General features: G+C 40.8%; 2 protein-coding genes across 3 annotated transcripts; one reads left to right on the top strand and one right to left on the bottom strand.

The window, feature by feature from the left end:
* Positions 1 to 4000: 4000 nt before the first annotated feature.
* Positions 4001 to 8461, top strand: LOC120812493 (G2/M phase-specific E3 ubiquitin-protein ligase). The gene is made up of 12 exons (XM_040168559.2): positions 4001 to 4231; positions 4497 to 4703; positions 4884 to 5121; positions 5215 to 5315; positions 5436 to 5605; positions 5948 to 6142; positions 6461 to 6547; positions 6884 to 7137; positions 7219 to 7344; positions 7578 to 7718; positions 7861 to 7969; positions 8072 to 8461. Exons 4-12 carry the CDS (start codon positions 5266 to 5268, stop codon positions 8281 to 8283), a joined length of 1344 nt encoding a protein of 447 aa, XP_040024493.2. The 5' UTR covers positions 4001 to 4231; positions 4497 to 4703; positions 4884 to 5121; positions 5215 to 5265; the 3' UTR covers positions 8284 to 8461.
* LOC144391043 (uncharacterized) lies at positions 8342 to 10896 on the bottom strand. 2 transcript variants are annotated; one of them, XM_078097576.1, is made up of 6 exons: positions 10363 to 10896; positions 10113 to 10246; positions 9702 to 9873; positions 9358 to 9606; positions 8978 to 9248; positions 8342 to 8670 (listed from the first exon to the last, which is right to left on the bottom strand). In XM_078097576.1, the coding sequence occupies exons 1-6, from the start codon at positions 10746 to 10748 to the stop codon at positions 8473 to 8475; spliced, it is 1410 nt and encodes a 469-aa protein (XP_077953702.1). In that variant the 5' UTR covers positions 10749 to 10896; the 3' UTR covers positions 8342 to 8472. The 2 variants fall into 2 exon arrangements, with proteins under 2 accessions (XP_077953702.1, XP_077953703.1); XM_078097577.1 differs by having other exon boundaries at positions 9702 to 9849; positions 10363 to 10895.
* Between the last annotated feature and the right edge of the window lie 5729 nt (positions 10897 to 16625).

Here is a 16625-nt window from a genome sequence, read left to right as displayed (position 1 = left end):
GGAAATCACAAGCTCAAAGTTCTGACTCACGAATGTGAAGCAGTGGAGTGTGAAGGGTCATCTGTGAGCTTTTCGTTTACTCTTTTCCTTTTTATTCCTTTTATTTCCTCACCCTCTTGTTTCGGTTTCACCGACTCACTAGACCACAAGAAGAAGTGGGGACTGTTATTGTCAATACCAAGTCGAGTGGACCTTTCATCTTCAAATGGTTATCTGTTGCTTTTTTTCCAATCGGAAGTCTGCTTTGTGGTCTATGAAGGTTCAACTCTTTTCACATGTCAAAAAACACGGCAAAGTAGATTGCAGCTTTGTAGTTAAGCTAAGAGCAAAGCAAAAGGTTAGTCCCCTTCAACCAGCCATGACTTTTATCAATTGCATTTTAGAAAACCCTTTGTGTTGGATCCCATTTTATTCCAATATTGGTGTACTTGAAAAACCAATGTCTATGATCTTACTTTGTTTTTTTTAATGTATTTTCTTTCCCCGCTGCCACACGGCTGGCTATAGAAAGAGGACAAAATTACCCTGCTATGCAAAACAGGGAGAAAGAAAAAAGAACCTACAGTACACGTTGACCACAAGTAATCACACATAATTACCATAATCAAGCAGCATTGTCAAAAACATTAATGATAATGACAAAATTACAGCAATTACAAAAAGGAAAAAATTATACAACTGCTAGCTTAGATTTCCCTGCAGAGAAAGGAACTACTGGGTAGGGAAATTTTCGAATTAAGAAATCAACAAATTAGAGTCATCACCGCTAATAACCAACAGAGTTATTTTTTCTGTCACACAACAGTTTGTTAAAAGGGGAAATGTGGATAATGTAAAGCCTACAATTGCGCAACTGGCTAAATTGATCCTAATTACGGCGCACTATAGTGGCGACTACCTGGTACACGCGGTGTGAGCCTAATGCACCGTCTCTGCACCTCGACAGCACGACCCCTGATGTCTCCTGATTGAGAGTAATGAGCCCCCCCCTCCCGCTCCTCTGGTCTCTGACTCCACGTGGATTTGCAGCCAACGCTGTACGTGTTCTGGGTCAGAACAACAATGACACGGGACGCCGTCCCACCTCAAGGGGAAACATATGTTGGACGTCAGCAGATAAAACGGGAGGAAAAGGGTATTACTTCATTTAGGAGAAAAGATTACAAAAGGAAGAAAACGAGGTGATACAGAATTACAGGGGACAACGACACAATTAGATGAACAATTATTATTATCTCCACCAACACACTTTACTCACCGTAAAAAGATTTTTCACAGTAAGAACGGGACAAAAAGGGCTAAATACAATAGGCCTAAACAAATAAATCTGTACCGACTAAATTGGTTCCAATAAGGAACCTTTGCATGAGGCTTTTAGAGCCGGCCACTGCCAGAAGGGAAGCAGGCGAATTCACAGAACCCACAGACTGACTGCAGGGGTCATTGTGTCATATTCATGCCGACTATCAACTGTCTTTACTTCTTAGGAGCCAGAGCTTTATTTCAATTCGCTACGAAGCTCAAACGGCAGACCGCTTTGTCCCACCAAGTCCTTCTTCACCTCCGGGGAAAGAATTTTGTTATGCTTCACTTCCCCGACGTCGCTCTCTTGTGGAGATGATATCATAGATATGACGACATTTAATGCACCGTCCCAAAACAAGAGAAAAACAAAAAGAAAGACAAAGCATCTGCTGCCAATCCAGAAAGAGAAAGTGATAGCAGGCAGGTGGCCAGAAGAAGGAAGTCAGAAGCAGAAAAAGGTCAAATCAAAAAGAATTATAATTATTATATATTTAATGTATGTATATGTGAGAGACGTGCTGCTTGATGTATATAACCTTTAATTAATACCTTTAATTTTAAATTAAAAGACGTCTATGGCCCGACGTTGAAAAGAGGTTGCAAATTGGTTTAAAAGTGAAAGTTGTTTCAACGTCTATTCGTAGACGTTGAAACAACTTTCGCGTATAGACCCGTTTTCAACGTGATTTATAATATCGGTGGTAAACTTACAAATGTGGACGTAGTTTCTTTTTAAACCTCTAAAATAATGATATAGCACACAAGAGAAGACGAAATATTACCGTATTAAAAAATCAATAATATTTCGTCCTCTCTTGTGTGCTATATCATTATTCTAGAGGTTTAAAAGGAAACTACGTCCACATTTGTACCCAGTGAGCATTTTTTGGTTGAAAAGACGTTTAAAAGACGTCTATGCCCGACGTTGAAAAGACGTTGCAAAATGGTTTAAAAGTGAAAGTTGTTTCAACGTCTATTCGTAGACGTTGAAAAGACGTCTATGTTTAGACCACATTTCAACGTGATTTTTTAATACGGTAATATTTCGTCTTCTCTTGTGTGCTATATCATTATTTTAGAGGTTTAAAAAGAAACTACGTCCACATTTGTAAGTTTACCACTGATATTATAAATCACGTTGAAAACGGGTCTATAAGCGAACGTCTTTTCAACGTCTACGAATAGACGTTGAAACAACTTTCACTTTTGAACCAATTTGCAACGTCTTTTCAACGTCGGGCCATAGACGTCTTTTAAACGTTGTTTCAACGGATAAATTGCACGCTGGAAACTTACAAGTTACATACTTAGTCACAGTTGTCATGTTAACAGCCCTTAACAAGGACAAACACATTATTTTATTAATTTGCATTTATTATAAATATAACACTATACATATAACACTTTTCCTAATTAAAAACAATACAAAAATAAAATATATATTTCAGGGAAATGAACTATGGATTTAAAAGTGCAGAAACAACATTTCTGTGTTCAACAACAACAATTCTGTGTTTGTAGACCATTTTTCTGAATTATTTGAACTTCATTTTTAGATTCTGTAACAAGATGTGGATCTGAGTCACTTGAGTTGGGATAGTATACCTGAAATCAGCTGCATCTCCCTCATCCTCACTTGAGGATTCTTTGTGTAAAGGGAGTCAGAGTGCCAGAGAACACCCCTCAATTGCAGATTTCTCTGGTCAACGTGTTTATTCAATTCAAATCATTTTATTTTGTTCAGCTTTGCGATCTGTAAACATGCAACATCCTGTCCCAAAACCCCCAAAATGTAAAAAACCTCAACCGGGAGAAGCCTGAGGGGAAAACAGCAAGGCAGTAGGTGTGTAGAGTATGAACAATTTAAAGATGTACAGTACATCTAATTCCTACGACAGAAATGATTCTAATATTGTGGATTACTAAGCCAGGGGTAAGGCAGGACCAGTGCAGGGACAACCATCATCAGACGTAACCTCCATCAGATGCAACCACCACCCGCAGAAACCTGTGAGGTGGGAAAGCACAAAGGCAAAGTTGGTCATTTGGGTTTATGATGACAGTAATAAACTAGTAATAATAACAGCAGCAGGTTTGTTAGAACCCTCATTTATAGATTGTTTACTTATTACATTATCAACAAGATAACAATTCATCTGCAACTTATGGTATTTCTGGAGTAACATTTCCAGGTATATTACACAGTATCATGTTTTAAGCACGCAGTAACTTACAATGTGTTGGCCCTCTTGTTTACAGAGCACAACCTGTTGAATTCAGCCCTTCACCCTTGCAATCTATGGAGGACTAAAAGTACCACAATTAAATAAATAAATACACCATTAAATAATTACTTAAATGTGTCATTCATTAATTAAAATTGGAATTAAATAAATACATGTGTCATTAATGAATTAAAATACCGATTCATTGTATGTAAAATGCATATATAACTATTTCACTATTTACATTTACATTTCATGATCCTGCGTTGCAGCGCTTCATGAATTACTTACAACTGTCAAACTGACCCATCAAAAGTTGGTAGGCGGAACATAACGCCTGATTGGTTACCCTGTGCATCAAGTCAAGACAAATCAATTCCAGATAATGGATCGCTGCAGAGCTACTGAACACATTCCAATACACTGGGTGGCGCTATTCACCTCTACGTTGGTTTGGATACGCTGTTAAACAGAACTTTCATTGCAACGGCTAAAAATCAAGGAGATGACGCGGTCCTGCTAGCCCCAATGACCAAGGACGCAGACGCCGTGCGAGGTGCAGGACAAAATGTCAAAAAGTTGCCCGGAGCTGCTGAGAGAAGCAGCGAATTTGATTGAGGAAGCTCTGAGCAGAAGTCCAACGGCTCCGGCGGCTCAGTCACAGCAGATACCGGCCGCTCAATCACGTACACCTGTCCAAGGTAAGCTAAGTAATTTCATGTTAGCCAGGTGTGCTACTCATTAATGATTCGGGACACACGTGTGGGTTAAATTAGATCGACTCGAAAATGTATTTGTATGTGGTATTATGATGTTTCGTGCGCGACACGTTCGTTGTTAATTGGTGGAGCATAAAACCCGCTAGTTAGCTAATGGTGTTAGCTGGTTTGAGCATCCCAAGATAGAAGTAGAGACTGTTTTAGCTGACTGGTGACCATTGAGCGGTGACGTTTTTCTGTGTTGCAGCGGAGGTAGCAAGGCTCTTTGCGCCATACAACATTGGAGCCAGAAGGAATATGACGAGACGACCAGCACAAGTCCAAGTTAGCCGAAGAAGCTACACACATACTGTCTGTTGTTTGGCTGACCACAATGCGGATAAAATTCCAAGCGTACTGGTTAAAGCTGAACTTCTTACTTCAGGACTTGGAGAGCAAAAAGTAACATTTTCAGGTCAGTGCGAAACTAGGCATTTACCAAAACAAAACAAATTGTGTTCATTGAAATTATTTGCATTTAATTGTATAGTGACTCAAACGTAATTCATTTTAATACTGTGAATAATAGTTATCACAGGCTTATTTGCTTAATTTAAGGTGAGGTGAGTTATGATTTTGTTTTATTTTTCTCCAGGGAATGACCACGATCCCATGGTTATAACAAATAAACTGATTGAAGTGTTTCCGAAGCTCCAACAAGGGGGAGGCTTTGAACTTCTAAAACTTGTAGGATCTACTCGCAGTCGAAATCTTGCATTGCTTCAGTGTCCCAGCACTGGATACACCCTTGCCTATCTGAAAGATCCATCGACGATGATGGACAGGCTACAATCTACATACGTCCACTTCAACAGGATCTACCCTTAGATTGTGTACATAAATTTACAGAGACCTAGTTTAATACATAATCAAAACAAAGATTACTGGTGACTTTTAATCATTAATTAAAAGCCATTTGTTGTTAGGAGAGCTCACGTCCTGCCTCTGGTCCAGTCATCCCCTGCATCACTTGTCAGATGGAAGTTCCCTTTTCAGAGATGAAGCTGCACAGATTGAGCTGCAATGGGTATGTACTTCCTAAAGCAATGCGAGGGTAGCATATTCATTTTCTTTAGGAATATGTCCTCTTGGAGTGTTGTGCACACAAATAAGCCAGTATGACCATTTCGATTCTGTTCACTTCAAGGACACCCATGGAGGAAAGAGAACAAGAGGGAGGCCAAAGGGAAGAAAATGATAGTGAGACAGCCCTAGTCAGTGACAGTGTTCCAGTGAGGTCTGAAACATCAGCTGAGAGTGCAGTAGTTCCAGCAGTGATTGTCAACGAGGAGTTGGATCGCAAAGAAACAGACAGTGGTATGTGTCATCACAATAGTGTTGCTATAAGATTGTGTGTAACTGAAAAGTCAATAGAAAGCGAACACTTTTAATATAGAATTGGATAAGATAATAGTTACAGGCAATTAATAACATGCACCTGTTTTTTTTATTTTTCTAATATTTAGTTTTTGTTGAATGCCGTTTTTATGTCAACTCGGCGTTGTGACAGATTTTTAAGCTATTGGGTCTCGCGTTTTATCAGTGAAATAACATAATTTTCCTCCTGTTGTGTAGAGTGAGAGGGTATCTGTATATGCAGGTAACATGCCAACTCACAATATGTCTCTGGAATAGATAACTTTGTTGTTGTTTGTTTAGAATGGAAGATTATTGAGGAACCCACTCAAGCTGCCAAAGTTTTCAAAGAAAATCTGCTAAGGGAACATGCAACTGGGAAACCGCTTAGAATGAAGATGGATGTAAGGGAGTCTGAAGAGGACCGGGAACGGGAGCTTCTCTTATTCTATAAACAGCAGCAAGAATGGGCATGTCCACTTCATTGTACTCTGGTTGGTAAGTAATATAAAGTTTATAATATAAATACATCAGTACAGTTTATACCACTCAAGTAGCATATATGGAATTGTCCCATTGGAAAATGGGAGAATGGAATGCACAAAATTATATAATTGATAAAAAATGTTATGTATGTGAATATTGTGCACAATATACTCTTATCTGGAATAATCAATATTAAGGATGCTGTTCTAAATTACAGCCAATATAATTTTGACTATTTTTCTCCCTTGCTTGTTAAATGTTAGCTAATCAAGTTACCCGTATTTGTCTGCCACTTTTTTCCACTGTGTTATTATCAGTATTTTATTTCAGGTGATCTTGCTATCGGAGAGGGAGTGATGCGGTACTTTATGACAACAATCATATCCAAACTCCAGTTTGGATTCAGTCTAGATCTTGGTAAGTACTCGCACACGTTCTGGTGGTTGATGAACGCAGATATGTGCTGTTTAGCAGAGGGCCGGTGGGCAATGTTTTGTGTCAGGTAAATCAGTAAGTCAGTAGTAGGATATACAGGGGGGTTGCATTTGAAGTGGTTTGGGGTCTGTAAGTCATTTTGGAGTAGGCTACAATTTTGTTTAAGTGAATTCTACAAGCGGCAATACCACAGGCCAAGTAATCGCCTGTTCCAAACAGGCACATTTTCAACGGGCACTGCACTAGTATGATGTAATTTTATGTATTTAAGAGGTTAGTTGTTGTGACTTTATTCCCTGCTCTCTTGGTACTTTACAGGAGGAATGGGCCGAACACTGCTATTTGAGGGTGAACCTGACCATCTTGTTCCAGCAGCATCAGAGGCACTTATTGAAAGCAACCTCTTCCGGGTTGCAGGAAGGATGTTGGCCCACACTTTTCTGCATGACGGTCCCCATGTCACAGGATTAAGTCCTGCTGTAATTCATGTACTGTTCAATGGGGACCCTGAAATGGCTACTGTTGTTATTGAAGACTGTCCTGATCTGCACATCAGGAGCATCATAGAACTGGTATGTAACCTAAAAGATAATTTGCCATGTAAAAAAATATTGCTTGGGCAGATATAATAAATGGTATGGTCCTTATTCTAGCTTGAACATGAAGAACTTACACCGGAACAGAAAGCCACAGTTTCAGATCTTTCCATGTCTTGGGATCTTCCGGCAGTCACCAAAACAAATCGGAGATGGCTACATAATAAACTTCTACTCCATGCAGTGAGTTCCTGCTGGTTAAGTAACAGAACTCATTGCTGTACTTGTTGAAATTATAGAATGTATTCTGAACCCTGGCTTGTTGATGTTAACACAAGAGTTTAAGTACTCGAGTTTTAATGGGTTTTTATAAGACACTTTATTGTGCTTTTATTAACATTTTGTTCTACTGTGCCAACTTTTGTCAAATTTGGGTTAAGGATTTCTGCTGTAATATGGGTCTGTCTGTCTCTTAGGTCGTTGGGAGGACCATGCGCCAAATTAAACAGTTGAGAAAGGGACTGAAAGATGTGATGGTATGGCCCCTGCTGACATCTAGGCCAGATGTTGTCCCACTTCTTTTCCCCAAAATGGCTGAAATGCAGTTCACACCCCAGGTAAGTCAGTAATTTAGTTATATTTGTGACTTAACTTAATGAATTTTACGTCTTTTTTCCATGACTGAGCTGGCTATTTTTCCATTTTCCAATGATGTGATCTGCATCTCCCTTTTTAAAATTACAATTTGTTTTCTTTAAGATGCTCCTAGAAAAAATCACATGGCCAGTTGAGGACAGTGATGATGAAGACTTTGACTTGGACACCACCTGCCGCATCACTGGCTTTCTAAGGATGTTCATTGAAACGGGTATAAACCTAATTTCTCTTTACAAATGCTTCTATGTCTCATGGATAGATATGATCAAATAAAGTTGAACTAAATGTCTTCAATCCATTGTATGACTTTTAGCTTCATCAGGTACCCTGGCCCAGCTGCTGACATTCTGGGTTGGCTGGGAGATGCTTCCTCCTGAACTGACAGTGGTGATTTCTGAGGGAACCCTTCCTACGTCCTCCACATGCTTTGAAACACTAAAGCTGCCAGCTCATTTCAAGATCTACATGGACTTTGAGAAAGCACTTGTCGCTGCTATAAAAAGTACTGGATTTGGGCTTGTTTAAGTATTTTCAGACACAAGTTCAGTGTCTTTGAAAACTGATTAACACACTGCAGCAGTTGACTTTTTATTTTATTTTTATTCGGCATATATATATATATGTATATATATATATTTTTTTTTTTTTAAAGGAAAGCAAACTTTCAGTTTTTGACTGCTTGTTCTAACACAAAAAATAAAAACGTGTCGGACATCAGTCTAAGATTCTTGATAACACTTCCACAGTCTCTACATATAGTCTAAGCGCATCAGTAACAGAAACTCCTGGAGCTGGCAAAATTGCAACCTCTTCATCTGAGAGCTCACGGGCCAGCTGAACCTCGGGGACTGACACAGTGCCTCCATGAAGGCTGTGAGGTCCGTTCCAGTCGATCCCATACTCTTCAGGAATCTGAAAAGATGACAAGCATAATCAAACTTGTACTTAAAAATAGTTTGACATGTCCTAACACAAGATTGTTATTTTTGGTCACCAAGTCAGTGAGAAATTGTTAGTTATTAAAGTTTTGTGAAATAATACAGCTGTAGTATGCACTGTAGAAACTACAGCTCACAGGTTGATCTTTAAAAGCTTGGGAGATTTTAAAGACAATATAGTAAATGTTCCATTTAAAGTACCACATTTAGCACAATTTTTTTCCTCCCATAATTCCTTTTGGGCAAACACTTTAGAAACGTGTTTGAAGTTGATTGTTAACCTCAGTAGGATCCTCCTCAGGGCCTTGCTCTCTGTAACGTCTCCTGAGTTGCTGTGGTGACTGATTCCTTTCAGTTCTCAGACCGTGAAAGTTCCAAGCATCTCGAAAAGAGTCTAGGCTTTGCTGAACCAGTGGAAGGAAAATCCGGTGCAGAGCGAAAAGATGGACTTCATTGTCTGGATTCAGTTTTCCCTGATCTTCCAATGAAGTAAAGATCTGATAGAAGAGGTCCAGGGCATGTTCATAAACATCTCGCCACATCCTCTCTATTCTGTGTTTAGGATAAAATTGTCAAATTGTTAATTTATGTGACATATGCTAAAGTACATTCAACTGGTATTTTAGTTGTGTGAGCCTAGTTGCCAAACATATTTCTTTACCGCTGATTGTGGACACTTCTGCCTGTGATGTGTGAATTCCTGTCGGTACCTCTGCTTCTGATCATGAATTCTGCTACATCTGCATTCTCCCCCCCTTTATCAGACCGTACCCTTGATGGCAGCCCATAGTGCTCAACAGCGGCGATAAAGCTCTGTAAGACCGTATGAGCTCTGTTATTGCCAGCCACAGTCAGGTAGACCACTAAACGACTGAATCCATCCACCCCACCGTGGACAACAAATCTCCACCTGTTGCAAACACATGAAAAGATACAACTTTATTGTAAAACAATTGTAATGAAACATCTAGAACGATGAATTGTTTATCTGCTAATATCACTGACCTGATGAGCTTATGGTGGCCATCTATATGCCACAAAGAGTTTGGGCCAGGCACAAAATACTGCCGTCGCCTTAATACACGCAGCCTCAGACGTCTCATGTAGACTCCCTCTGCATCTACTCTGCGTAAAGACTCTTGCAGTCTTGAGACTGAGGGGAGGAACATCCGGACAGCTGAGAATATTACTGTCAGATATTGTTCCACCTCTATTAAACAGGAGGCTAAAAATCACAGGACATGTCTATCCTGATGATAGAAGTCAGCTGTCCTGAAATGTGTGTTTCTCTTCTATTATACACATTCTACATCTCAGAGGCGATGTCTTTCCAAAAGCGGGCTTCCTTCACCTTTCAAAAGGGCAGAGCTCCGAATTAAAAATACATTTAAATAATGCCCATATTAATATACTCACTTGGAACACGCACACCTCTTGCATTCAGGTGACCACGCATTAGCTTGTAGCCGGTGTTTGGATGACTTCTGTGAATTTCACTTACAATATGGTCCAACTCCTCATCATTCACAGCTGAATAGAGATCTGTTTTTCTGTAGAAACAAAAAAAACACAACATCAAGTAATGTTACCTTAAACGCCATATTCTTTCAGAGTGTATGAGAGCAGCAATTCATAAACAGAAACCTCATGAATTTAGTGTAAATACCTTAAACTGTGTTGTTGCATGCGCCTCCTGATGGTCCTCTTTGACACTCCGAACATCGCTGCGATTTGAACTGCGGGAACTCCACAAAGAACTTGATGCTCCAGAACTGCAATCGGTATGTCAAACGGCAAACGCCCCGGTCCCTGTGTGTGTTGGGCCTGATGCGCCCTGGTACCAGAGAAGCGGTGGACAACTTCTTCTAGATTTGTAATTACTCTGTGGTCGATATCTTCGTCAGAAAGTGCGGAAATGACTCCAACAACTTCAATAAGTTCCTCTGCTTTACTAGCTACATGCTCGGACTCAGCAGGTCCTGCTTCTACATCCCCTGCTAAGTTTAAAATGTCTCTCACCAACTCCCTGGAAAGTTCACGGAGATCCTCCATGTTTCTATCCAGGTACTTCAGACCAAAGCAATGGATCAGACTAGATTCGCGTTAGCCCCGCCCACTGACTTTGATGGGTCAGTTTGACAGTTTTAAGTAATTCATGAAGCGCTGCAACGCAGGATCATGAAATGTAAATGTAAATAGTGAAATAGTTATATATGCATTTTACATACAATGAATCGGTATTTTAATTAATTAATGACACATTTAATGACACATTTATCTATTTAATTCCAATTTTAATTAATGAATGACACATTTAAGTAATTATTTAATGGTGTATTTATTTATTTAATTGTGGCACTTTTAGTCCTCCATAGCAATCTGTATTTAGCCCCCATTGCTTTAAAAACGTATTTTCAATGTGAATGCAATAACATTTATGGATACAGCAACAACCTTACGCATTAGTAACACCAAACACACGAAAAATATTCTGGGATGTTTACTTTTGGTCCAGGTCATCATGCTGCACGCTAGCATGATAACTAGCAAACTACCTGCGCTAACGCTAACTAGCTTAACAAAAAGGGCCGTCTTTCCCGTATCGGGTGGGCAGCAGAAGTAAAACACCCGGTTATAGTTCCAGGTGTGCTTCATTCAAACACTCCCGTACTTACAGAGTAGTGGAGCCGGTAGTCGTGGTTCTATCAGCCCGTTCATGTTGCTCTGCTGCCGTAACTTTGCCTCGTGCTGCGTCCGCTCGGAGCTCTGCAGCTCTAAGAACTCGCGCATGCGCGTTACAGATGTCAGCGGAGTTACATGTATACAAGTAATGCTTGAACCTGCCCGCATTATTATGTCTTAAACGCATCTTATTAACAGCACGCAGTCCGTAGTTTCATATTTATGACGTTTTAAGTGAAATATTAAATACGTTGAAATTACGTCTTCGCGTAGACCAAATTTCGCCGACCAGTTCATTAATTATTATGAAAATCTTAACGTTAATATCATCTATCTTTCAACCTAACGTTACGTCATGACACATTTGTCAACAAATTGACGTTTTCTGGCACGTTGATGTTTTATCCCATTTTTAGCCGGTTGAAAAGACGTTGAAATGAGGTCTTAAACGTTCAGACCTCATTTCAACCCGATTTCAACCATATTTCAATGTTGAAATTACGTCTTGTAGGTCACTGGGTAGGTTCAAAGATTTCATCCCGATACCTAATGGCAATGTGTTTGTGTGAGCCTATAGGGATTAATAAAACTTTACCATATATCATTACATTTTTATTCATAAACTGCAATGAAAACATCATTCAACCAATCAATTAAATTTAACAGCCTACAAATAAAACTAAATCCACACATTTATTTTAAAACTAATCATCTTTTCTTATTTGTGCTAAATTACCACGCTAAAACAATTGCTATTGGCTGTCTCACCACGTTGCTTTGGACAAGATCGGATAATCTGCCTGACATTCAGAAAACTGGCCAATGAGAAGCATGCGCGCTCACATTTGAGCGGGAGGCTGCTGCCGGAAAGCTGCTCCTTGGCTCTGCAGCACAGGTCTGCTAGTCCCTGCTGTAACCTGCATTATGACCTGAGTATTTTAAAGTTACACATGGAGGCGAATTTGAGTTGTGGAACGCCAACGAAGAACAAAAGACTGGAATATCAACTCACGGGATCTGGTCACTTCAGTAAAGTGAATGTATGTCCTTGCAAAGATATTGAAGATATCAGGTAAGAAAACATTTACCCTTATTTTCTGAAACAAGCTAATGTAATGTTATGTTTTGTGTTTATGTCCTTAATTTATGTAGCCCAGTCAAAAAATATTTCATTTTAGACAAATATGTAAACAAATTGGGATGAATAGTTAACGGACTGGCTTGGTTGAACATCGGCCTTTATATGCCCATATCGTGAAAAAGTACACAGCCCACTTTGTCGGAATGGAGGTACTGAAACGCCTCTGAGCTTTTCAGGTTATTAATTGCATTCCCATCCACCGCCATGGAATCAATAAACTAAGAAAAGATATTTGATGTTGTGATGCTGGGCCATATTGACATGTTGTCCGCCCATGATGTTACCTTACTTGGATGCAGAATGGTCAAAACACAATTTTTAACAAGATTTTCGGTCGAATGTTGCCATTCCAAAGCCATTTTTACACCACTACTCAGCCTGCGCAAGTTCTTGGCAGAAACAGGAAGTAACCCGTAAGTGCCCGGGAAACTTGTCTATACAGAGCTCTCAACTTTTAAAAAACCTTGGAGGGGGAGATTTTGTTGGGGGAGCATACGTCCGACAGCGCGGGGCGACGATACTGTCGACGGGGAGGTTGAAGTGGAACCGCTCGGACCGAAGTCCGATTCTTTTTTTATCGTGAGGAATTGTGTGTGGCGGGAGCGCGTGACTAAAGACCGAAATAAGTTACTGTCACGCATTGAGAGCCCTGTATTATATGTATGAAGAGTTCGGCTAACATTAGCTAACGCTAGTGAGGTAAACAAGCTAACGTTAGCCTGTTTACCTCACTAACAGGTAACGTTAGCTTGTTTACCTCACTAGCAGGTAACGTTAGCTTATTTACCTCACGAACAGGTAACGTTAGCTTATTTATCTCACTAGCAGGTAACGTTAGCCTGTTTACCTCACTAGCAGGTAACGTTAGCTTATTTACCTCACTAGCAGGTAACATTAGCTTGTTTACCTTACTAATGGGTAACGTTAGCTTGTTGGCATGATTCTGTCTCCCGGTCAAAAAAACATACTTGAATGTGGTTTAGTCAGATACCGTAAACCCCCCCAAGAAATGTTAAATGCACATAGTGGTCAATCACCTGGTATGGTGATGTTAAATGTTACAGTTACTCCCTCTGTAAAGTGATTGTAGCACAACTACAACAGGCATAACATTACACATTTGACTGAGGAGTACTATTAATGTAACAGTTCAGGGTGTTGTTTGGCTGTTACATTATTGGAGATAAAGTACTGCTTTAAGTACCTTATTGCTTTTATAATACGGTTACCAATTACATTATGAATACAATCTTTCCCCAACCAATATAACAGCTCTACCCCCCCTCCCCCAAAGTTCTTAAGTATCTCATTTCAGTAGTCTAGTACAGCGGTTCCCAAACTTTTTTTCCTGCGCACCCCCTTCCATGTCCCAACCGGGTTGGCGCACCCCAATTCACACTTAAAAAAAAACGCAACAAAACTTTGTTTTATCGTCATATAGACTCATGTTTAAACATGCGCAAATAACCACAACACGCATGACAATAACAACATCAACACAGGCTGAATTAAACTGCAATGAATTACAAACGATCCACAACATTAAAAAGAATAGGCTCCAAAATAGATTAAAATAAATAAAAACGGAAACTTTTCAAGTGCGACAATAAAATTTGCCTACACACGATCCACAACATAATTAAGTAACAAAGAGCGGTCAAACATAAAATAAATTAAAAGACGATAAAAGAGGATCCATCTGGAACTTTTCAAGTCTAGCGCAAAAGTCGCTCAGCCTGCAGAGAGAGAGAGAATGTGTTAGTATTCCCAACAGGCCTATATGTGTAGCAATAATATCAAATACTTACCCATATTAATGCGACGGGTGGGCTTGCATCTTGGCACAAAGCTCTTCAAAGTTTGGCGCAATGGAAGACAGTTTAAGCCTCAATTCCTTCTTAACAGCATCCAGTCTTTGCCGATGTTTAGTTTTAACTGCTGCCATAGCAGAGAAACCAGCCTTGCAGAGATAAGTTGTGGCGAAGGGCATCAAAACTCTCAAGGCTTGCTTTGCCAAGACTGCGTATGATGTCAGTGACTCGGCCCAAAAATCCACAAGTGGCTTTCGTTTGAACTGTAACTGCAGTGCTCCATCAGATGACAGCTCGATCAGCTGCTCCTGCTCGTGTAATGACAGCTGTGGGACGGGCAGGGAAACTTCAAATGGATTGCGAATCCAAGCGCCAGATGTGTCCATAGGTGGAAAGTGTTTCCGTAGCTGTTCGGCGAGATGGTTGAGGTGTTCAATTATGAGAGTTTTTACATGCTCACCCAGGTGCACTTCATTTTCCCCCAAGAACTCGTGAAGCGTAGGCAGGGCTGTAGTGGAGGGTAAACGCCGTTTACGCACCTCTAGAATTTTGGAAATAGCGTTTACGCACCTATAAATAGCGTTTACGCACCTCAAAGTTCCCTGCGCCTTGTATTCTTCCGTTGGAATAATCCGAAATAAAATTGGTGTAATTTTAAAACAGCTAAGACTACGTTTCCTATTGTTGAACATATAAACGCCGTAGTCCGCCGTAGTCTGAATCATTTTCATCTGCGCTGTATTACGGTCTGTGAGCATCCAATCAGTGCCTTGCGGCTGCAGCAGCGACGTCAATCAGGATCCAGGAGGTGTGTAAACACATACATGCTGTGGATCAGCCTAGTGGTCCCCAATCTTTCTTACCTCACGGACCGGTTTCATGTCAGACAATATATGGACCGGTCGAGAAGGTCCGACGGGGGGGGGGGGGGTGTAGTGGTCGTTGCGGGCGGATCGACCGACGGGGTGGGGGGGGGGTGGGGTAGTAGTCGCGCGCTCTGTGTTCGCTGGTCGTGCACGGTAAAAGGACAAGAAAAACGCCTGGTGACGCGTAGATTAGAAAACAAGTCAGTTCTCAATGTGAAAAAAAACATGCTGTATAGGCTATTTATGATGACATAGGTAGTACATGAGTGTTCCTTTAACATATGTTGTCAGTGTAATTGACAGGCTGCTTAAGTGGTTAACTCTTAATTCAACATATTTTTTCAGGCAGTGATAGAACAGGCAATGATGCAGAGAGCACAGGGAGAGGAGAAACACCAGGTCGAATAGAGAGAGGAGAAGCACAGAGGAGCCATGAACGCGTGTTCTGGGGTTCATGGCTCCTCTGTGCAAGGCAGGACCTGACGTGGAGGACAAGGAGGCCCTCTGGGCACTACTGTGAAAAGGAGACTCCGTATGTAGATAGTTCTTAATCTGCAATTGTGTTGTTGTGTTGTGTTGACATACTTTTCTTTACTGTTTTCTTAAATTTAACATTTAACATAATGCAATATAGCCAGGACAGCCTTACAGAGTCGCGACGCTTCGCATCGCGTCGCTTCGCATCGCGTCGAGGTCTGTATGATCACAAAATTCAGAGTTTACCCACCTCTAATTTTACCACTACAGCACTGAGCGTAGGGAAACAGGTGTGTGTTCCCACTCACACAACTTGCCGAGAACCGTAGCTTCTTTATCATGGCCTCAACCCTGTCTTGTGTGTTGAACACAATTACACTGACTCCCTGCAGACTTAGATTGAGTTCATTCAGAGCTGAGAAGATGTCCGCTAGATAGGCGAGCCTTTTCAGAAAATCTTCATCATGCATACTGGAGGCCAAATGAAACGACTTCTCCTCAAAAAACTGCTGCAATTCGTGCCGGAGTTCAAAAAGCCTTGTCAGCACTTTGCTGCCTGACAGCCAACGCACCTCTGTTTGCAGCAGCAGTGATTTGTGGTCGCTGCCCATCTCGTTACATAACAGATGTATTCATGAATTTAGCGGATGAGCTTTAAGGAAGTTCACCAGTTTGACTGCGTCGTTCAGCGCTGCAAGTAGATCAGCTGGCATGTTTTTGGCTGCGAGGGCCTCTCTGTGAATACTGCAGCTGATGGATGGGCAGACTCTCCTAATATGAGCTATAAGCCCCGTGTGTTTCCCCGTCATTGATTTTGCCCCGTCTGTGCAAATTCCCCCACAGCGCTCCCAGTCGATGCCATTGGTCCTCATAAAAACGTCAATTAAATTGAAGATTTCCTGTCCTGTTATTCGGGTAGCAAGGGGCCGACAGAACAAAAACTCTTCTTGTA

Source organism: Gasterosteus aculeatus, chromosome Y (assembly GCF_964276395.1).
Source record: "Gasterosteus aculeatus chromosome Y, fGasAcu3.hap1.1, whole genome shotgun sequence".
NCBI classification, from domain to species: Eukaryota; Metazoa; Chordata; class Actinopteri; order Perciformes; family Gasterosteidae; genus Gasterosteus; species Gasterosteus aculeatus.
Note: the sequence above shows the minus strand (reverse complement) of the source record. Positions and strands in the feature narration are given on the sequence as shown.